Raw genomic sequence first — 22,246 nt, 5'->3', positions numbered from 1 at the left:
TGGTCTGTAGTTGTTGACATCAGAGGGATCGAGTGTTGGTTTTTGAGAAGGGAGCAACTCTCGCTCTCTTGAAGACGGAAGGGACATGGCCAGCGGTCAAGGATGAGTTGATCAGCGAGGTGAGGTAGGGGAGAAGGTCACCGGAGATGGTCTGGAGAAGAGAGGAGGGGATGGGGTCAAGCGGGCAGGTTGTTGGGCGGCCTGCAGTCACAAGTCGCAGGATTTTATCTGGAGAGAGAGGGGAGAAAGAAGTCAAAGCATAGGGTAGGGCAGTGTGAGTAGGACCAGCAGTGTCATTAGACTTAACAAACGAGGATCGAATGTCGTCAACCTTCTTTTTCAAAGTGGTTGACGAAGTCATCCACAGAGAGAGAGGAGGGGGGGCGGGGGGGAGGATTCAGGAGGGAGGAAAATGTGGCAAAGAGCTTCCTAGGGTTAGAGGCAGATGCTTGGAATTTAGAGTGGTAGAAAGTGGCCTTAGCAGCAGAAACAGATGAAGAAAATGTAGAGAGGAGGGAGTGAAAAGATGCCAGGTCGGCAGGGAGTTTAGTTTTCTTCCATTTCCGCTCCGCTGCCCGGAGCTCTGTTCTGTGAGCTCGCAATGAGTCATCAAGCCACGGAGCTGGAGGGGAGGACCGAGGCCGGCCGGGAGGATAGGGGACACAGAGAGTCAAAGGATGCAGAAAGGGGAGGAGAGGAGGGTTGAGGAGGCAGAATCAGGAGATTGGAGGGAGAAGGATTGAGCAGAGGGAAGAGATGATAGGATGGAAGAGGAGAGAGTAGTGGGAGAGAGAGAGCGAAGGTTGCGGCGGCGCATTACCATCTGTGTAGGGGCAGAGTGAGTAGTGTGGGAGGAGAGCGAGAGAGAAAAGGAAACAAAGTAGTGGTCCGGAGACATGGAGGGGAGTTGCAGTGAGATTAGTAGAAGAGCAGCATCTAGTAAAGATGAGGTCAAGCGTATTGCCTGCCTTGTGAGTAGGGGGGATGGTGAGAGGGTGAGGTCAAAGAGGAGAGAAGTGGAAAGAAGGAGGCAGAGAGAAATGAGTCAAATGTGGACATAGGGGAGGTTGAAATCCCCCAAAACTGTGAGGGTGAGCCATCCTCAGGAAAGGAACTTATCAAGGCGTCAAGCTCATTGATGAACTCTCCAAGGGAACCTGGAGGGCGATAGATGACAAGGATATTAAGCTTAAATGGGCTAGTGACTGTGACAGCATGGAATTCAAATGAGGAGATAGACAGATGGGTTAGGGGAAAAATTGAGAATGTCCACTTGGGAGAGATGAGGATTCCTGTGCCACCACCCCTCTGACCAGATGCTCTCGGGGTATGCAAGAACACATGGTCAGACGAGGAGAGAGCAGTAGGAGTAGCAGTGTTTTCAGTGGTAATCCATGTTTCCGTCAGCGCCAGGAAGTCAAGGGACTGGAGATTAGCATAGGCTGGGATGAAGTCAGCTTTGTTGGCAGCAGAACGGCAGTTCCAGAGGCTGCCTGAGACCTGGAACTCCAGGTGTGGGGTGCATGCAGGGACCACCAGGTTAGAGAGGCAGCAGCCACGCGGTGTGGGGCGTTTGTGTAGCCTGTGCAGAGAGGAGAGAACAGGGATAGGCAGAGGCATAGTTGACAGGCTGTAGCAAATGGCTACAATAATGCAGAGGAGATCGGAATGAAATGAACTAAACATCGGGAGAGTAGAGAGCAGGGCCTCCCTCACCAAAAACTTCTACTTCTAACAACTATAATTGTTTCACTGAACCACCCGAACAAAAACTCTACCAACTTCCACCTTTAGAAATCAGAATTGTTGTGAACCACAGCGGTTCAATGTTTAAAGGAATAGACTCAACCCACTTTATTCAGCTAGCTAACTATGACACCATAGCTAACTAGCATGCTAGCATCCAAAAAACACACAGTTTAGCACCAACACTTGCATCCAAAAACACACAGTTTAGCGCCAACACTTGGTCACAACAAACCACCAATACTACCCACCATTGTGACCTGTACGCTCTCGTTGGCTGGCCCTCACTACATATTCGTCGCCAAACCCACTGGCTCCAGGTCATCTATAAATCACTTCTAGGCAAATCCCCACCTTATCTTAGCTCATTGGTCACCATAGCAACACCCACCCGTAGTATGCGTTCCAGCAGGTATATCTCACTGGTCATCCCCAAAGCCAACACCTCCTTTGGCCGCCATTCCTTCCAGTTCTCTGCTGCAAATGACTGGAACGAACTGCAAAAATCTCTGAAGCCGGAGACACTTATCTCCCTCACTAACTTTAAGCATCAGTTGTCAGAGCAGCTTACCGATCACTGCACCTGTACACAGCCCATCTGTAATTAGCCCACCCAACTACCTCATCCCCATATTGTTATTTACATTGTTATTTATTTTGCTCATTTGCACCCCAGTATCTCTATTTGCACATCATCTTCTGCACATCTATCACTCCAGTGTTAATACTAAATTGTAATTATTTTGCACTATGGCCTATTTATTGCCTTACCTCCATAACTTACTACATTTGCACACACTGTATATAGATGTTCTACTGTGTTATTGACTGTACGTTTTGTTTATTCCATATGTAACTCTGTGTTGTTGTTGTTTTTATTGCACTGCTTTGCTTTATCTTGGCCAGGTCGCAGTTGTAAATGAGAAGTTGTTCTGAACTGGTTTACCTGGTTAAATAAAGGTGAGAAAAAAATTAAAGGCCTGCGTTCAAGACAAGTGCTAGGGGGCGCTGTCGGTACTGGGACCGGGTGCAACCCATTTGATGATCGACATATTCATCAGCGTTTACAACATGACTCAAAATGGCTGTGCACGTCTCCACTAAACGGCTACTGAAAGAAAGAAACCAAATCACACCAACTATTTGTTAGACATCTGTTAAGGTTTGTTTTTCAACGAATAATATCTAACGTTAAATTTTTATGTTAAATTCTTTCAGCATGCTGCTGTGTATAAGAAGGGCTTTTGGTGAGTATGCTAGCTAGCCGTCTTCACACTATATAACTGTTACTAGCGAGGACTAAACCTAACCCCCGCTAGGCTAACGAGGCTACTTTGAACAAAATAGCCAGCTGCTAATCATCTTGCTTGGTATGCCATTTATCTAACTTGCTAGCCTAAACCAAGTTATGATAGTGCTACTAGCTAACTATTATCAAATGATTACTGGCACGGTGTCAAGCTAACCTATCTTACTGTTAACGTTACCTAGCTAGCTAAGTAATTTATCTTAGCTAGCTAAGGAACTGTTTGCCAACTTTTAGCTAGCTAGTTAGCCACAACTGCACTCCCTAAAAGCGACCCGCGTTATCTGCTTTACTCACAATGTTTAGGGAACTACCTAATATCGCTATTGGAAAGATGAAATCAAGGTTGAAGTCCAGTTGACTTGTGAAAGGTTTACTGCATTGTCTCATTCACTGGTGAGTCAACAGAGATAAATGGCTGGATAAACCAAGCCTGGCCAATGTATTCATCACGAAGTCAGTTATAGCTATTTAGCTAGCTAATCCCTTGTTTAGCAGACCTTGCTGACAGAAAAGTAGGTGCCCACAGAAAAGTAGGTGCCCACAGAAGTAGGTGCCCACAGTCGACCTATGCCGTATCTGTTGGGGTAGGTAGTTTAAATGACTGGAAGACTGAGTATGAGGTCCAGCTCTAGACACAGTTGAACTTGAACCAGCATGCTTCAATTGGTAATGTAAGGAGATTAAGATTGGCAACTAGATAAGCACCTTTGACCTCTTTTAAACAGTGTCTTAGTGGTTGCTAATTATAAATGGGCCAAATTTGTGTTTAGTTGTTGAACATGAGCATTGCCCTTGCCCATTGTTTCAGTCTCTTAGTGGTCATTTTATTGTGTGACAGGTTTCAGCCATTTTGGACCATAGAGAATAATTCCACTATGACAAGCTTCCAGCCTTGGTTGTAATTGTGGCGCACATCTCACGCACCTGCATGGGGAGGATGGAGAGCGATTGCAGAATCCCTATGTTGTGCTTGAGGCCCAGAGTCCTGGCCTTGCATGCACTCTTCTGGGGTTTGGTGTCTCTCAGGTGAGTGTACTGGTGTTATACTTCTTGCTTATAATGCTTTATGTTCTGCATTGCTTCAGAGCTTAACCCTCATTACTGTCTCTTTCAGAGTGTTTGGTGCAGCTCTGCTGAGTGAGGAGAAGACCACAGGTACTATACTTTTTATCTGTATTTAAGAATGAGTTGGAGAACTTGAGTACAGGATTGATGTGGTGCTGCAAACCCAATGCCAGTGCTATACATTGTTCGTATAGCAAGTTAGCAACACATTTCACAGCGAACCAAATGTTTGTGTGTGGGGCTGATATGTATATTTACTATTTGCAACATTTATCAATGTTCCAGTAGAAGCTCCAGTTTACTTCACTCCTGTCAGGGTAAAAAAAAAAGTGTGCCTCTGTTCATGTCATTCAGCACCATTTCTGTCAACTATTTCCAGCTGATTTCAGATACTGATTCAAGGCTTTTTGTTTCGCCTGTGTTCTAGTGGCCAGGCCGGTAACCACCCCCTGTTGGCAAATGGAGGAGTTTGTGGTTGCGGTGGAATGCTCCCGGTGCAACGCTTTCCAGTCGGTGAGATCTTTGTCCATCTCCCTCCCCGCACTTTTCCTGACATTTCCTTTAATCCGCCAATAGTTCTCTGCTTAATAGACAGTTGTGAATGTATGCCATTAATGTACAGTCGTGGTGAAAAGTTTTGAGAATGACACAAGTATTGGTCTTCACAAAGTTCGCTGCTTCAGTGTTACAAGATATTTTTGTCAGATGTTACTATGGTATACTGAAGTATAATTACAAGCATTCCACAAGTGTCAAAGGCTTTTATTGACAATTACATTAAGTTTATGCAAAGAGTCAATATTTGCAGTGTTGACTCTTCTTTTTCAAGACCTCTGCAATCCGCCCTGGCATGCTATCATTGAACCTCTGTGCCACATCCTGACTGATGGCAGCCCATTCTTGCATAATCAATGCTTGGAGTTTGTCAGAATTTGTGGGTTTTTGTTCGTCCGTCCGCCTCTTGAGGATCGACCACAAGTTCTCAATGGGATTAAGGTCTGGGTAGTTTCCTGGCCATGGACCCAAACTGTCGATGTTTTGTTCCCAGAGCCACTTAGTTATCACTTTTGCCTTATGGCAAGGTGCTCCATCATGCTGGAAAAGGCATTGGTCGTCACCAAACTGTTCTTGGATGGTTGGTAGAAGTTGCTCTCGGAGGATGTGTTGGTACCATTCTTTATTCATGGCTGTGTTCTTAGGCAAAATTGTGAGTGAGCCCACTCCCTTGGCTGAGAAGCAACCCCACACATGAATGGTCTCAGGATGCTTTACTGTTGGCATGACACAGGACTGATGGTAGCGCTCCACTTGTCTTCTCCGGACAAGGTGTTTTCCGGATGCCCCAAACAATCGGAAAGGGGATTCATCAGAGACAATGACTTTACCCCAGTCCTCAGCAGTCCAATCCCTGTACCTTTTGTAGAATATCAGTCTGTCCCTGATGTTTTTCCTGGAGAGAAGTGGCTTCCTCGCTGCCCTTCTTGACACCAGGCCGTCCTCCAAAAGTATTTGCCTCACTGTGCGTGCAGATGCACTCACACCTGCCTGCTGCCATTCCTGAGCAAGCTCTGCACTGGTGGTGCCCCGATCCCGCAGCTGAATCAACTTTAGGAGACAGTCCTGGCGCTTGCTGGACTTTCTTGGGCACCCTGACACCTTCTTCACAACAATTGAACCTCTCTCCTTGAAGTTCTTGATGATCTGATAAATGGTTGATTTAGGTGCAATATCCTTGCCTGTGAAGCCCTTTTTGTGCAAAGCAATGATGACGGCACGTGTTTCCTTGCAGTTAACCATGGTTAACAGAGGAAGAACACTGATTTCACGCACCACCCTCCTTTTAAAGCTTCCAGTCTGTTATTCTAACTCAATCAGCATGACAGAGTGATCTCTAGCCTTGTCCTCGTCAACACTCTCACCTGTGTTAGTGGTCCTCTGTAGCTCAATTGGTAGAGCATGGCAAGTCGCTTTGGATAAAAGCGTCTGCTAAATGGCTTATTATTATTATTATTATTTAACGAGAGAATCACTGACATGATGTCAGCTGGTCCTTTTGTGGCAGGGCTGAAATGCAGTGGAAATGTTTTTTGGGGATTAAGTTCATTTTCATGGCAAAGAGGGACTTTGCAATTAATTGCAATTCATCTGATCACTCTTCATGACATTCTGGAGTATATGCAAATTGCCATCATCAAAACTGAGGCAGCAGACTTTGTGAAAATTAGTATTTGTGTCATTCTCAAAACGTTTGACCACGACTGTAGGCATGGTTTATGCCACATCACAGTCCAAATGGTTGCATATGACAGTGGACTTCAAGCTGCAACAAGGCCTTTTAACTGTAAGCTATAGAGCTTACTGGGATACTCTTATCTGATCATCTGATTTTAAAGTGGGCAGGTTTACGCTAGCTCAGTGAAAGAGAAAAACACTGTCTGGTATTGTAACCTGGTTTAGGATGCTTCCCAGCCAAAATAGAACCTTCTCTCCAACTTTTCTGTTGGACTTGTAAATTAGGTGTAAACCCATTAAATTCCCTTGCACCTTCCACCAACACATTACTGTCATGAAAACATTGTTTTCTGTGTTTGTTGATGCATCATTTTCAACAGTTGGTAGACTAGGCTGCTTAATAGACAGTTGTGAATGATAGGATATTGGGGTGGCAGGTAGCTTAGTGGGTAAGAGCGAAAAATCTGTCGATGTGCGCTTAAGCAAGGCACTTAACCCTAATTGCTCCTGTAAGTCGCTCTGGATAAGAGCGTCTGCTAAATGACTCAAATGTAAAAATGTAAATGTAGGCGCCCTTAACTATCCTGTCCTCTCTCTAGAAGTCATGGGCAGCATGTATTCAGACGGGATACGCGGAGAGGATCAACTGCACCAAGTCTAATAAAGATGAGTACAAGAGGTGATTCCCCACACCTACAGCTGCTATTGACATTTCTTTGTGATCCTTGCTGTGATGCCGAGCAGTCTCTTGATTTGACAGGTTGGATCCAGATCTTGTGTGCATTGGATGTAATTAACCTGAGTAAATAGTTGACTAATCATTTAAAAAAGTACACTAGGAAGCGCTTTTTCATAATAGATTACAGGAGACGAACTCAAATGTTTAGACTACTACACAGACTGATTTTTAAGGTTGAATGAAGATGTACAGTATTTATGATGGTTTTAACATACAGTTGAAGTCGGAAGTTTACATATACCTTAGCCAAATACATTTAAACTCAGTTTTTCACAATTCCTGACATTTAATCCTAGTAAAAATTCCCTGTCTTAGGTCAGTTAGGATCACCACTTTTATTTTGAGAATGTGAAATGTCAGAATAATAGTAGAGTGATTTTATTTCTTTCATCACATTCCCAGTGGGAATTAGTATTTGGTAGCATTGCCTTTAAATTGTTTAACTTGGGTCAAACATTTCGGGTAGCCTTCCACAAGCTTCCCACAATAAGTTGGGTGAATTTTGGCCCATTCCTCCTGACAGAGCTGATGTAACGGAGTCAGGTTTGTAGGCCTCCTTGCTCGCACACGCCTTTTCAGTTCTGGCCACACGTTTTCTATAGGCTTGAGGTCAGGACTTTGTGATGGCCACTCCAATACCTTGACTTTGTTGTCCTTAAGCCATTTTGCCACAACTTTGGAAGTATGCTTGGGGTCATTGTCCATTTGGAAGACCCATTTGCGACCAAGCTTTAACTTCCTGACTGATGTCTTGATGTTGCTTCAATATATTCACAACATTTTCCTTCCTCATGATGCCATCTATTTTGTGCAGTGCACCAGTCCCTCATGCAGCAAAGCACCCCCACAGCATGATGCTGCCACCCCCGTGCTTCACGGTTGGGATGGTGTTCTTCGGCTTGCAAGCAACCCCCTTTTTCCTCCAAACATAACGATGGTCATTATGGCCAAACAGTTCTATTTTTGTTTCATCAGACCAGAGGACATTTCTCCAGAAAGTACGATCTTTGTCCCCATGTGCAGTTGCAAACCATAGTCTGGCTTTTTTATGGCAGTTTTGGAGCAGTGGCTTCTTCCTTGCTGAGCGGCCTTTCTGGTTATGTCGATATAGGACTTGTTTTACTGTGGATATAGATACTTTTGTTCCTGTTTCCTCCAGCATCTTCACAAGGTCCTTTGCTGTTCTGGGATTGATTTGCACTTTTCACACCAAAGTATGTTAAGCTCTAGGAGACAGAACGCGTCTCCTTCCTGAGCGGTATGACGGCTGCGTGGTCCCATAGTGTTTATACTTGCGTACTATTGTTTGTACAGATGAACGTGGTAACTTCAGGCATTTGGAAATTGCTCCCAAGGATGAACCAGACTTGTGGAGGTCTACGTTTTTTTTCCTGAGGTCTTGGCTGATTTCTTTTGATTTTCCCATGATGTCAAGCAAAGAGGCACGGAGTTTGAAGGTAGGCCTTGAAATACATCCACAGGTACACCTCCAATTGACTCAAATGATGTCAATTAGCCTATCAGAAGCTTCTAAAGCCATGACATCATTTTGTGGAATTTTCAAAGCTGTTTAAAGGCACAGTGAACTTAGTGTATGTAAACTTCTGACCCACTGGAATTGTGATACAGTGAATTATAAGTGAAATAATCTGTCTGTAAACAATTGTTGGAAAAATTACTTGTCATGCAGAAAGTAAATGTCCTAACCGACTTGCCAAAACTGTAGTTTGTTAACAAGAAATTTGTGGAGTGGTTGAAAAACAAGTTTTAATGACTCCAACCTAAGGGTATGTAAACTTCCGATTTCAACTGTATCATAATAGCTATTCAGTTAAGCTAACATTTCCATAATAAAGACGCTTGTTTCCCTTCCACCCCATAGCTGCCGCTCTACCCTGATGGAGGAACACCTTTTCTGGAAGTTTGAGGGAGCTATGTTGGGCCTCACCATACTGTTTGCCCTCGTAGTGGTCGCTAGGCAACGTTCGCTGGACCGGCTTGCCTCCGAGAAAGTCCGCAGGCAGATCGAGTCCATCTAGCACAGTACACCAGAGTGAAGAAACTAGTAGACCTCACCAGTGGTTCAGCTCATAATTTCAAACTCTTAAGAATTGACACCACATTTCAACAGCATGGAGGTCTGAATAACGTTATGTCCGACAATGGGCCAGACTTACTGGAAAACGGTTTCTAAATTTTGTGGTTGAAGAAATGAAAATGAAATCAAGATTGACAGTGAAACTCCAGCCCTAATTTTAACCTGCCAAAGCACAAATGATGAACAGTGTCTGGCGTTTGTCAATGGAATATTAATTCCCTAAAGGGAATGGGTCTTCTGAGTAGTGAACTTGCGGTACTTTGATTTAGACGAAGTCTGTGAAATTGATGAACGTTGGGAACTGACTGCATTTTAAGTAGCAGACAACTGATAGATTCGTTCAAGCCAAATACATGTTTCTTTGACATTTCATTTAAAAAGTGGATTGAAGCTTGTGTTGAATTTACAGAAATGTCTGACAAATGACAGACAAGTTTCTGGCATGTGTTTCTGTTCTCTGAGAGAACCAAGAATATAATCTAGTGTCAAATGCCCTGTCTGACTTGGACTAATAACTAGGGTGTGAAAGGTGAAATCTTGTGTGTTTGGAGATTTGGTACATGATTCTAAATGTAAACTAACATTTGACTACTATAGTTTTTGATAGGATATAGAGTTATCAAATAAGGATATAGAGTTATCCTATATACACGACACACTGCACATCTTTATTCTGCTTTCATTCATTTAAAAACTTTGTTGGATTTCTGCTGATAGACTAACTTTTTTCCACCTAGTAATGTTGGTCTCGGAGCTCAGTGATTGGCAGTATTTTCCAGATTTGTTCAAGCTAATGATTTTCAACTGTAAATCATGTATTTTTAGGAAAGATGTGAGATGTTTTCCAGCCTCAGCAGCTGACAGATGAAAATGATTTAAGAATAAATGGGAAAACACTTCATCTGGGTTTTTGTTATAATTAAATAGGTCTACATTTCAGGGATATAATAGACAACACAAGTTGAACATTAAATATGAGAAAGATGCTTCCCAGAGTCAACTTGGACTACCGTATTTGTATCAAGACACTTATGTACCGTCACAGTGTTCATTTTATTTTTCTCTTGAAAATGTACATCTATTTAATAATCAACCCAGTTTGAGGGGAGACCGAAAACAGCACAACTGACATGGGCAATCTAGATTGAGCTCTACAGACTCCTCAGAAATAAGAATTTACACTTTGATGGTCTTGGACAGTGGAAAATGTGGCCATGTTGAGCTCCTTCTTTGACTGAACAGTAGTTGTCCTTGTTGGAATTGCACTGAAAGAGAAAAGTACATGACAAAGTTGATTCCATTGTTTAGTTTGTTTGTGATAGTTTGCACTAATCAAACAAGGGCACTGAAGTTGGTGTGGGTTTCCAAGTAACCACTAGATGTCGCTCTAGTACCACAGAATCAAACTGAAGGCTAACTTGAGAAACTTGGGGCCCTACTCAATCAAAGCTGGTAGACCTAAATGGATATCCCAGAAACCTGGTTACTGGTTTTGATTGGGCCCTTGGTTTATAAAATACTAAAATGAGAAACGGGGACATGGTTAGGCTACTAAAAACAAGTTGTCCAACTGCATTTTTGACAAAACAGCTCAACAAAAAAGCAGCTCTAGGAAGCATATAATATAGGCCTAAACCTGTTAGTGACAACCAATAATGTACCAGAATTGTGATTCTCCTTCTGCGTAGACGTTGACATACTCCAGGAAGGCAGTTGAACATATTTCTCAAAACTGAGGAAGACCATTCCATCGGATGCTGTCCCCTGTCATGGAACTAGAATAGAAAAGTGAAAATGACAGCGATATTGGGGCCGAGACCATAAGTCAAATCATCATAGTCCTCTTACCATTAAACAATTATACTAGACTGAAATAAATGGAAAAGAGCTAAGCACAGGCGAAAACCTGGTGGTCTGCTTTCCAACAGACATTGGGAGACAAATTCGCCTTTCAGCAGGACAATGACTTAAACACAAGGCCAAATATACACTGGAGTTGCTTACATTTGAGTCATTCAGCAGACGCTCTTATCCAGAGCGACTTACATGAGCAATTAGGGTTAAGTGCCTTGCTCAAGGGCACATCGACAGATTTTTCACCTAGTCGGCTCAGGGATTAGAACCAGCGAGCTTTCGGTTACTGGCACAACGCTCTTAACCACTAAACTACCTGCCGCCCCAAGATGATACTGAATGTTCCTGAGTAGCCTAGTTAGTTTTGACTTAAATTGGTTTGGCAAGACTTGTAAATAGCTGTCTAGCAATGATCAACAACCAACTTGACAGAGCTTGAATTAAAAAAATAAATAAAAGGATAATGGGTCAAATATTGTATAATCCAGGTGTGCAAAGCTCTTGGAGGCTTACCCAGAAAGACTCATAGCTGTAATCGCTGCCAAAGGGGATTCTAACGTATTGACTCAGGGGTGTGAATACTTATGTAAATTAGATATTTCTGTATTTCATTTTCAGTAATTTGCGAAATTATCTGAAAACATGTTTTCACTTTGTCATTATGGGGTATTGTGTTTATATGGGTGAGAAAAACAATTTAATCAATTTTGAATTCAGGCTGTAACACAGCAAAATGTGGAATAAATCAAGTGGTATGAATACTTTCGGATGGCACTGTTAAAGGTCCAATGCAGCTGTTTTTATCACTATCGAATCAATTCTGGGTAACAACCTTACTAGCTAGGTTTCCATCCGTTTGGCGACAGATTTTCATGCGAATAGTCAAAAAATCTGCATAAAAAGAATATGCGCATTTTCCCACCGTGTGTTTCCATCAAATTGAGTTGTTGCTGATAAAAGCGTGATGAGGTAGTGCACATAAAAATAACTTTTGCCTTAAATTCCCATGTACCCAAAAAATATATTTTAAATAGGTTTCCATCGCATTTTAAACTCTGATGGTTTTGGCACAATACATTTTGCATTATATAGCAAATGTGCCCACCCTGGTCTTGGCACGTGCGCTCTAGCCAACAGTTTGCTGATACAGTGCGGGTATAGCCTACTACATGAGATTATTATGGACGAAAGCGCTAGATTATTTGTCAAATGGCAGCCAAGCATCATGTCACCAAAATAAAACCCTCTATTTATTGCAAAGGAGCATCAAGCTCATCACCGTGCACATTCACCACCCTGTGAAGTTCTTAATTTATTTAATCTGTAGCCTAATAAACTGCATGCTTTCCTGAGTTGTAGTGGGAGGACCACACACCATATCATTGCATGATTCCCAAGTTTACTTCGATATGATGGTTATTATATCAATATTTGCGCATAAAGGTGTATCCACCATCATTTCTCGCATAACTAATTTAACAGACACAAAGATCACACCTTGTCTAGCTTTTTTTTGTTGTCGACATTTGGAATGTTTACCAAAAAATTAGCTGTTTCCATCAGGTCTGTCTTTTTTTGTCTGACATGTACAGTGCCTTCAGAAAGTATTCATACTTCTTGACTTATTCCACGTTTTCGTTATTACATGCTGAATTCAAAATGGATTACATGTATTTTTTTCTCACCCATCTACACACAATACCCTATAATGACAAAGTGAAAATATGTTTTTAGTAATTTTAGCACATTTATTGAAAATGAAATACAGAAATATTTAATAATAATAATAATAATATGCCATTTAGCAGACGCTTTTATCCAAAGCGACTTACAGTCATGCGTGCATACATTTTTTTTTTTTTGTGTATGGGTGGTCCCGGGGATCGAACCCACTACCTTGGCGTTACAAGCGCCGTGCTCTACCAGCTGAGCTACAGAGGACCACATATGATTTACATAAGTATTCACACCCCTGAGTCTATACTTTGTAGAAGCACCTTTGGCGGCAATTACAGCTTTGAGTCATCTTGTATCAGCTTTGCACATCTGGATTTGGGGATTTCCTCCCATTCTTCCTCAACCTCTTAAATTAGATTGGGAGTGGCGTGAACAGCAATCTTCAAGTCTTTCAACTCTGAAGCAGGTTCTCATCAAGGATTTGCCTTTATTTGGCTCCATTCATTGTTCCCTCTATCCTTACCAGTCTCCCGGACCCTGCCGCTGAAAAGCATCCCCATAGCATGATGCTGCCACCACGCTTCACGGTAGGGATGGTGTTAGATGGGTGATGAGCTGTGCCTGGTTTTCTCCAGACATAGCACTTTGCATTCAGGCCAAAGAGTTTTTGTATCATCAGACCCCAGAATATTTTGCCTTATGCTCTAAGTCTTTCATGTGCGTTTTTGCAAACTCCAGAAGTGCTTTCTTCTCAGGTGTGGCTTCCATCTCACCAGTCTCCCATAAAGCCCAGATTGGTGAGGTGCTGTAGAGACTGATGTCCTTCTGGCAGGTTCTGTAGTCTCAGCCAAGGCACTCTGTAATTCTGTCAGAGTGGTTATTTGTCACCTCCCCGACCAAGGTCCTTCTTGCCTGGTTGCTCAATTTGGTTAGACGGACAGCTCTAGGTAGTCCCATATTTTTCACATTTCCCAATGATGGAGACCATTACATTTACGTCATTTAGCAGACGCTCTTATCCAGAGTGACTTACAGTTAGTGAGTGCATACATTTTCATACTGGCCCCCCGTGGGAATCGAACCCACAACCCACAACCCTGGCGTTGCAAGCGCCATGCTCTACCAACTGAGCTACAAGGGGCCCACTGTGCTCTTGGAAACTTTCAACACTCTACAAATTGTTTTATACCGTTCCCCAGATACTGTATATGCCTTATCACAATTCTGTCTCGGAGCTCTAGGGATAGTTCATTGGACTTCATGGTATAGTTTCTGCTCTGACATGCACTGTTGGCTGTGGGACCTTATATAGACAGGTGTGTTTCTTTCTAAATCATGTCCAAACAATTGAATTGGTCACAGGTGGACTCCAATCAAGTTGTAGTGGCGTCTCAAGGATGATCAAAGGAAATTGGATGCACCTGAGCTCAATTTGGAGCGTCATAGAAAGGGGTTTGAATACTCGTGTAAATTAGATACAGTGGGGAAAAAAAGTATTTAGTCAGCCACCAATTGTGCAAGTTCTCCCACGTAAAAAGATGAGAGAGGCCTGTAATTTTTATCATAGGTACACGTCAACTATGACTGACAAAATGAGATTTTTTTTTCCAGAAAATCACATTGTAGGATTTTAATGAATTTATTTGCAAATTATGGTGGAAAATAAGTATTTGGTCAATAACAAAAGTTTCTCAATACTTTGTTATATACCCTTTGTTGGCAATGACACAGGTCAAACGTTTTCTGTAAGTCTTCACAAGGTTTTCACACACTGTTGCTGGTATTTTGGCCTATTCCTCCATGCAGATCTCCTCTAGAGCAGTGATGTTTTGGGGCTGTCGCTGGGCAACACAGACTTTCAACTCCCTCCAAAGATTTTCTATGGGGTTGAGATCTGGAGACTGGCTAGGCCACTCCAGGACCTTGAAATGCTTCTTACGAAGCCACTCCTTCGCTGCCCGAGCGGTGTGTTTGGGATCATTGTCATGCTGAAAGACCCAGCCACGTTTCATCTTCAATGCCCTTGCTGATGGAACGAGGTTTTCACTCAAAATCTCACGATACATGGCCCCATTCATTCTTTCCTTTACATGGATCAGTCGTCCTGGTCCCTTTGCAGAAAAACAGCCCCAAAGCATGATGTTTCCACCCCCATGCTTCACAGTAGGTATGGTGTTCTTTGGATGCAACTCAGCATTCTTTGTCCTCCAAACACGACGAGTTGAGTTTTTACCAAAAAGTTCTATTTTGGTTTCATCTGACATTCTCCCAATCCTCTTCTGGATCATCCAAATGCACTCTAGCAAACTTCAGACGGGCCTGGACATGTACTGGCTTAAGCAGGGGGACACGTCTTGCACTGCAGGATTTGAGTCCCTGGCGGCGTAGTGTGTTACTGATGGTAGGCTTTGTTACTTTGGTCCCAGCTCTCTGCAGGTCATTCACTAGGTCCCCCCCGTGTGGTTCTGGGATTTTTGCTCACCGTTCTTGTGATCATTTTGACCCCACAGGGTGAGAACTTGCGTGGAGCCCCAGATCGAGGGAGATTATCAGTGGTCTTGTATGTCTTCCATTTCCTAATAATTGCTCCCACAGTTGATTTCTTCAAACCAAGCTGCTTACCTATTGCAGATTCAGTCTTCCCAGCCTGGTGCAGGTCTACAATATTGTTTCTGGTGTCCTTTGACAACTCTTTGGTCTTGGCCATAGTGGAGTTTGGAGTGTGACTGTTTGAGGTTGTGGACAGGTGTCTTTTATACTGATAACAAGTTCAAACAGGTGCCATTAATACAGGTAACGAGTGGAGGACAGAGGAGCCTCTTAAAGAAGAAGTTACAGGTCTGTGAGAGCCAGAAATCTTGCTTGTTTGTAGGTGACCAAATACTTATTTTCCACCATAATTTGCAAATAAATTCATAAAAAATCCTACAATGTGATTTTCTGGATTTTTCTTTCTCAATTTGTCTGTCATTGTTGACGTGTACCTATGATGAAAATTACAGGCCTCTCTCATCTTTTTAAGTGGGAGAACTTGCACAATTGGTGGCTGACTAAATACTTTTTTTCCCCACTGTATTTCTGTATTTAATTTTCAATACATTTTCAAAAATGACTAAAAACATGTTTTCATTTAGTCATTATGGGGTATTGTGTGTAGATGGGTGAAATGAAAAACATCTATTTAATCAATTTTGAATTCAGGCTGTAACACAAAATGTGGAATAAGTCAAGGGGTATGAATACTTTCTGAAGGCACTGTACTTTACTTGCATAAAAAGGTTGGATGGAAACCTGGTTTCTATGATTGTTTTCAATTAAAATGGTCAAAAAGAAATAAAAATAGCTTCTTAGAAAAAAGCTTTCTCTAGCAAGAATTTTGCCAGGACTGTCTGAGAGTGGTCTGAGTGGTGGGGAAAACTGAAAACTAGCTGTTATTGGCAGAGAGATTTGGAGCTCTCTTTCTTATTGGTCTATCCACTAATTTACCACCTGGTGATGTCACCAGGCAGGCCAATACTCCATCCCACCAAAACAAGCTGAAATTTCAGGCGGTCTTTTCAAACAGCTCTTACACTTAAAGGGCATTATCATAATTTTAACAATTTCAAAGTATTATGTCAACCTTATAGTGTGGAACTGTATATACAGTGGGGAAAAAAAGTATTTAGTCAGCCACCAATTGTGTAAGTTCTCCCACTTAAAAAGATGAGAGAGGCCTGTAATTTTCATCATAGGTACACGTCAACTATGACAGACAAAATGAGAGAAAAAAATCCAGAAAATCACATTGTAGGATTTTTTATGAATTTATTTGCAAATTATGGTGGAAAATAAGTATTTGGTCAATAACAAACGTTTCTCAATACTTTGTTATATACCCTTTGTTGGCAATGACACAGGTCAAACGTTTTCTGTAATTCTTCACAAGGTTTTCACACACTGTTGCTGGTATTTTGGCCCATTCCTCCATGCAGATCTCCTCTAGACCAGTGATGTTTTGGGGCTGTCGCTGGGCAACACGGACTTTCAACTCCCTCCAAAGATTTTCTATGGGGTTGAGATCTGGAGACTGGCTAGGCCACTCCAGGACCTTGAAATGCTTCTTACGAAGCCACTCCTTCGTTGCCCGGGCGGTGTGTTTGGGATCATTGTCATGCTGAAAGACCCAGCCACGTTTCATCTTCAATGCCCTTGCTGATGGAAGGAGGTTTTCACTCAAAATCTCACGATACATGGCCCCATTCATTCTTTCCTTTACACGGATCAGTCGTCCTGGTCCCTTTGCAGAAAAACAGCCCCAAAGCATGATGTTTCCACCCCCATGCTTCACAGAAGGTATGGTGTTCTTTGGATGCAACTCAGCATTCTTTGTCCTCCAAACACGACGAGTTGAGTTTTTACCAAAAAGTTCTATTTTGGTTTCATCTGACCATATGACATTCTCCCAATCCTCTTCTGGATCATCCAAATGCACTCTAGCAAACTTCAGACGGGCCTGGACATGTACTGGCTTAAGTAGGGGGACACGTCTTGCACTGCAGGATTTTAGTCCCTGGCGGCGTAGTGTGTTACTGATGGTAGGCTTTGTTACTTTGGTCCCAGCTCTCTGCAGGTCATTCACTAGGTCCCCCCGTGTGGTTCTGGGATTTTTGCTCACCGTTCTTGTGATCATTTTGACCCCACGGGGTGAGATCTTGCGTGGAGCCCCAGATCGAGGGAGATTATCAGTGGTCTTGTATGTCTTCCATTTCCTAATAATTGCTCCCACAGTTGATTTCTTCAAACCAAGCTGCTTACCTATTGCAGATTCAGTCTTCCCAGCCTGGTGCAGGTCTACAATTTTGTTTCTGGTGTCCTTTGACAGCTCTTTGGTCTTGGCCATAGTGGAGTTTGGAGTGTGACTGTTTGAGGTTGTGGACAGGTGTCTTTTATACTGATAACAAGTTCAAACAGGTGCCATTAATACAGGTAACGAGTGGAGGACAGAGGAGCCTCTTAAAGAAGAAGTTACAGGTCTGTGAGAGCCAGAAATCTTGCTTGTTTGTAGGTGACCAAATACTTATTTTCCACCATAATTTGCAAATAAATTCATAAAAAATCCTACAATGTGATTTTCTGGATTTTCTTTTCTCAATTTGTCTGTCATAGTTGACGTGTACCTATGATGAAAATTACAGGCCTCTCTCATCTTTTTAAGTGGGAGAACTTGCACAATTGGTGGCTGACTAAATACTTTTTTCCCCCACTGTATATAAAATACAAGAAAATCACGTTTTTGAATGCACCTGGCCTTTAATATCTGAAATCTGCCGGTTAAAAAGGCCATAGGTAATCTTTATATCCCATTATTATATTATTTTCATATGATCTCAGCCAAACAGTTTGATATAAGCTATTAGTTATAGAAATGTGCGTCATATAATTTTTGTATATACACTGGCTCATTATCCATTGACTGAGACAGGCTCCAAATCCATCTGGTATTAAAGATCACCCCTTGTCCATCCAGGTCAACTCAAATTTTGAGAGATTAATTCATATTTGATTGGAAAGTCTTATTATGATGGCAGCACAATTAATGATAGGCCTAGTCATTATGGAGCGAAGACATCTGCAGCAAGACAGCAGTGACTGCATCTCTCGGCAAGATCTATTGCATCAATGTAAAATTACTTCCAAACGTGCAGTTATAACCTTGGTCTTTTATCGATGAACTAAAATGTGAGCAAAATTCCGATCTAAAAAATGTTGGCCTAATAGAAAGAGCATTTTAGACAGCATTTCTGATGGGTGAAACTTAATCTAATTTTTCGATTTTCAATGTCATTATAAGCAACCCATTTGGAGTTTAACCTAAACTGATTTAAATGTAGCTGTAGGTCTACAAATGCAATAGGAAAATAGTAAGTGAACTTTTTATTTAATAGAACATCCAGGCTCTGTAGTAGCCGGCCGCGACCGGGAGACCCATGGGGCGGCGCACAATTGGTCCAGCGTCGTCCAGGGCAGGGGAGGGAATGGCCGGCAGGGATGTAGCTCAGTTGGTAGAGCATGGCGTTTGCAACGCCAGGGTTGTGGGTTCGATTCCCACGGGGGGCCAGTATGAAAAAAAAAAAATGAAAAAAATGAATAATGTATGCACTCACTAACTGTAAGTCGCTCTGGATAAGAGCGTCTGCTAAATGACTAAAATCTAAATCTAGTAGTCTACAATGCAAGAGGACGCATGGAGCTTTATGAATATGTTTTATTAAACAAATAAATACATTTACTTATACTTCGAGAAGACAAAGGAATTCAAGACAAAGTCATGCATGCAGACTGACATTTACATTGGTAACGGCATAGGTGCATGGGAGTATCACACGCCTGGGTCTCGGAAATGTTGTGCGCCTGAGGGTATAGGTCTGTGACCGGGGTCAGTAACAACGCAGGAAGAATGTGTTGCACGCGGTGCCTCGAAGACAGTCACAAAGCCTTCCGATGCGCGGCCCGTGCTTCATAGCGCACCGCTCTCCAATATCACACTGTATGTATGAGAGAAGAGAGAGATTAGCAAAATTCGTTAGGTCCTACTTGCACATTTCTGTTCCAAAATAAAAGCATCTTCAACGTAACAGACAACTTCTCACAGCACCATAGGCTATGCTAGCTCTCCAAATATATGGCTCTCGTACAACCTGTTGCGTTTTGGAAAATAGAGATATAAGGTAGATGTGAAAGAACGAAGGTTATTCTTGACTTAATTTACTTACCCGTGGAATCAGACTTGCTTTTTTCTCCACTGATAGACCTATCCTGTTGTCTTGCTGCACGCCTTCCAGAAGCCCCTCGAACGCATCAGACTGAAAAAAAGTCACCAATAAAGATTATTAGAACCATCTTTATTATCAGCCCAAATAAATATTGCATGTCATCGATATTTCGACATTAGCTTGAAGGGGGGAGACGATAGAATCGGCTACTTGACATTGGGCAAGAATGGGCACAAATTTATTATGTCGATAACATAGCTAATTTGAATAGGTAAGGTAAAAGTAGACTATCCTCCACCTCTATCAAATAATAGTCACACATCAGTTGATGGTAAAAATTGTGTGTATATATATATATATATATATATATATATATATATATATATATATATATATATATATATATATAATACTTGAACAAGTTCTGGATTGGTTTGAATCGAAACAAACTGCTTTATCCTAAAATCCTAAAAAAGGACAAAAGCAAGTAAATTAGTAAAGTGATTTACCAAATCTCTGGTGACATATCCCAGTGGAAATTGTTCCTCTTGTGAAGAGAGTCTGTCGTCTGACATCTGCCCCTGGCAAATTACACTGAAGACGGACAGACAGACGCCCAGGTAGACGAGTGCTCCGACCCTGATGCTGTCCATGGTGCTCAAAATCTTGCGCTTGAACTGAGAGAAAGTGAAACAACTCAAACTTCAGCTGAGTTCTCTTGGCAACTATCCGTGTCTTTGGTATTTTTCTCTCCCTTTCTATTTCGCAGCTCAGGTCCTCACTCTTTCTGCTCATGGGTGCTGTACTTGCTTTTGTTGTTGCTTTGAAACTTTTGTAGGCTATTTATACAGAACCAGCCCCGCGCTGCTCCGGTTTCGCTCAAACGTCATCACCTTCGTCTCCTCAGACCTTTTTTTGAACGGATTGGGTGAGATGGGTATCTCGGTGAATGATATTAAACATTCACGCCACGCCAAGGAATTCATCCACCAGGGTGAAACTTTAGGAGCCTATCCATATATTACCATCATGTTTATATTGTGCCTCCAAAGTTGCACATAGTAAATGTAAATCTGTGACACTCAAATTAGTATGATATGTTACTTTGTTTTGGTTGCATAAGACAGAAGGTTACTTATGCTAAAACGAGAAGAAGGAGGTTGGTCGGGGAGGATGAACGCCATGCAACACAAACGTCTAGCAACTCAAAGGTTGTGTGTTCAAATCCCATCACATACAACTTTAGTAATTTAGCACATTTATTTACAACTTTTTCGCTACTTTGCAACTACTTAGAATGTTAGCTAACCCTTCCCCCTAACCCTAACCGTATCCCCTAACTCCTAACCTTAACCTCTAACCCTAGCTAATGTTAGCCACCTAGCTAACATTAGCCACAACAAATTGGAATTCATAATATATCACACATTTTGCAAATGTTTTACATATTGTTCGAATTGCAATTCGTAACATATCATACAAAATGGATGATGGACAACCACAAATTAATACATACCATACGAAACGTAACATATCATCCTAAATGAAGGGAGACAGATTTACATTCACTATGTTACATCTATCCCTGAGTCCAGGTTGAAAGTTGTCATGTTACCATATTGCTATGGTGCTACATCAGATAAGAGAAGTCAACATTCTGAATAATGCTTTATGATTGATGTTGTTCTCATTTATTCAATAGGCAACAGTCCGAAGGAAGGAAACTACAATATGCCTTGTATAAACGCATATCAAGCACAACTTACTTTGCAATAGTTTCGTTTTGATTAATTATGTTAATGAACTTGTGGATCACTTGGAAATAAAGTGCCTTCTGATACCATCACAAATAGGACAAGATTATGTAATATAGCCTAAAATGAGATTACTGATAATCTCATTATCAGTAAAAAGTGACCTACACCTGTGACCCATAGTCACCTTACAATAGGCTTAACTGACATGATTAAATCAAAGGCCATATTACTCTTCAATATCTAGGCCTAAATGCACATGAGGGGTTTATGGATGTTTCTCAGTGTTGTGTGACTGACTCTGCCTATAGTGCCTAAAGTACCTAAGCAAATGGCATATATGTAATTTGCTGGGATACTTCATGCATGGCTCCCTTGCTAGACGGTGACATCACTCTAGGCGTTGAGGCTTGAATTATTGCCTCTGGAATTCCCTCTCTTTAATGTTATGCTAGTGTGATTGAATCCAATAAGTATCTGCTAGTGTGTAAGGGCGATCAAGGCTATGGTTAGAGAATAGGTCCACCATAAATGTCAAATGACTCAATCTATGGTGTCCAACAGATATATCCTAGGCCTAGACAATATCTGAGCAATTTCTGGTCCGCAAACAACTTGCCTACAGTCAATACTGAAACATAATTTGTTTTCATCAAAGTAAGTCTCGAAGGAAGAGCACTGGTGTCAGGTGCACAGCTTGTTTTAGAGAATTAGGACAAGTTGTGCATTTCTCAAATTTAGTAAGGCGCGTTGGGATTGGACTCCAGAGGAGCGTTAAATGGGACCATGCATGCACTGGCCTCTCTTCACATCATGGCTTTGATGAGTCAGAAAGCAGCTTGCGCTTTGTGTACCTCAAAGTGCAAGGAGTCTCAGGCCTCTATGGTGTGCACCACGTGTGTCTTGATCCATCTTATATTAGACCTAGAAGTTATAAAGACATCTACATACTTGTCCTCACTGTTCGCCTCCAGGTCTTTATCAAAAGTAGCATATTATCCCTTCTTGGTTCATGAG

At 42.0% G+C, this 22,246-nt stretch overlaps 2 protein-coding genes across 4 annotated transcripts; one reads left to right on the top strand and one right to left on the bottom strand.

The window, feature by feature from the left end:
- Nucleotides 1-2,782: 2,782 nt before the first annotated feature.
- Nucleotides 2,783-10,088, top strand: LOC121565397 (protein JTB). 3 transcript variants are annotated; one of them, XM_041876083.2, is made up of 6 exons: nucleotides 2,783-2,908; nucleotides 3,894-4,081; nucleotides 4,170-4,210; nucleotides 4,548-4,633; nucleotides 6,955-7,031; nucleotides 8,974-10,088. In XM_041876083.2, exons 2-6 carry the CDS (start codon nucleotides 3,984-3,986, stop codon nucleotides 9,128-9,130), a joined length of 459 nt encoding a protein of 152 aa, XP_041732017.1. In that variant the 5' UTR covers nucleotides 2,783-2,908; nucleotides 3,894-3,983; the 3' UTR covers nucleotides 9,131-10,088. The 3 variants fall into 3 exon arrangements, with proteins under 3 accessions (XP_041732017.1, XP_041732015.1, XP_041732016.1); XM_041876081.2 differs by having other exon boundaries at nucleotides 2,786-2,908; nucleotides 6,952-7,031; XM_041876082.2 differs by having other exon boundaries at nucleotides 2,908-2,993; nucleotides 6,952-7,031.
- Nucleotides 10,089-18,973: 8,885 nt separating this feature from the next.
- On the bottom strand, nucleotides 18,974-20,703 carry LOC121585698 (cocaine- and amphetamine-regulated transcript protein-like). The gene is made up of 3 exons (XM_041902024.2): nucleotides 19,985-20,703; nucleotides 19,476-19,565; nucleotides 18,974-19,247 (listed from the first exon to the last, which is right to left on the bottom strand). Exons 1-3 carry the CDS (start codon nucleotides 20,126-20,128, stop codon nucleotides 19,140-19,142), a joined length of 342 nt encoding a protein of 113 aa, XP_041757958.1. The 5' UTR covers nucleotides 20,129-20,703; the 3' UTR covers nucleotides 18,974-19,139.
- Nucleotides 20,704-22,246: the final 1,543 nt, after the last annotated feature.

The sequence above is a fragment of the Coregonus clupeaformis genome, chromosome 17, assembly GCF_020615455.1.
Source record: "Coregonus clupeaformis isolate EN_2021a chromosome 17, ASM2061545v1, whole genome shotgun sequence".
Taxonomy (NCBI): domain Eukaryota; kingdom Metazoa; phylum Chordata; class Actinopteri; order Salmoniformes; family Salmonidae; genus Coregonus; species Coregonus clupeaformis.
Note: the sequence above shows the minus strand (reverse complement) of the source record. Positions and strands in the feature narration are given on the sequence as shown.

What these genes read in the sequence shown, in the direction of transcription:
- LOC121585698 (XM_041902024.2), bottom strand. Translation starts at nt 20,128, where the DNA reads ATGGACAGCATCAGGGTCGGAGCACTCGTCTACCTGGGCGTCTGTCTG. An exon ending in GATATGTCACCAGAGATTTG is followed by an intron (nt 19,566 to 19,984) that starts GTAAATCACTTT and finishes ACTTTTTTTCAG; the next exon opens with TCTGATGCGTTCGAGGGGCT. An exon ending in AAGCAAGTCTGATTCCACGG is followed by an intron (nt 19,248 to 19,475) that starts GTAAGTAAATTA and finishes TCATACATACAG; the next exon opens with TGTGATATTGGAGAGCGGTG.
- LOC121565397 (XM_041876081.2), top strand. Translation starts at nt 3,984, where the DNA reads ATGGGGAGGATGGAGAGCGATTGCAGAATCCCTATGTTGTGCTTGAGG. An exon ending in TGGGGTTTGGTGTCTCTCAG is followed by an intron (nt 4,082 to 4,169) that starts GTGAGTGTACTG and finishes TGTCTCTTTCAG; the next exon opens with AGTGTTTGGTGCAGCTCTGC. An exon ending in AATAAAGATGAGTACAAGAG is followed by an intron (nt 7,032 to 8,973) that starts GTGATTCCCCAC and finishes TCCACCCCATAG; the next exon opens with CTGCCGCTCTACCCTGATGG.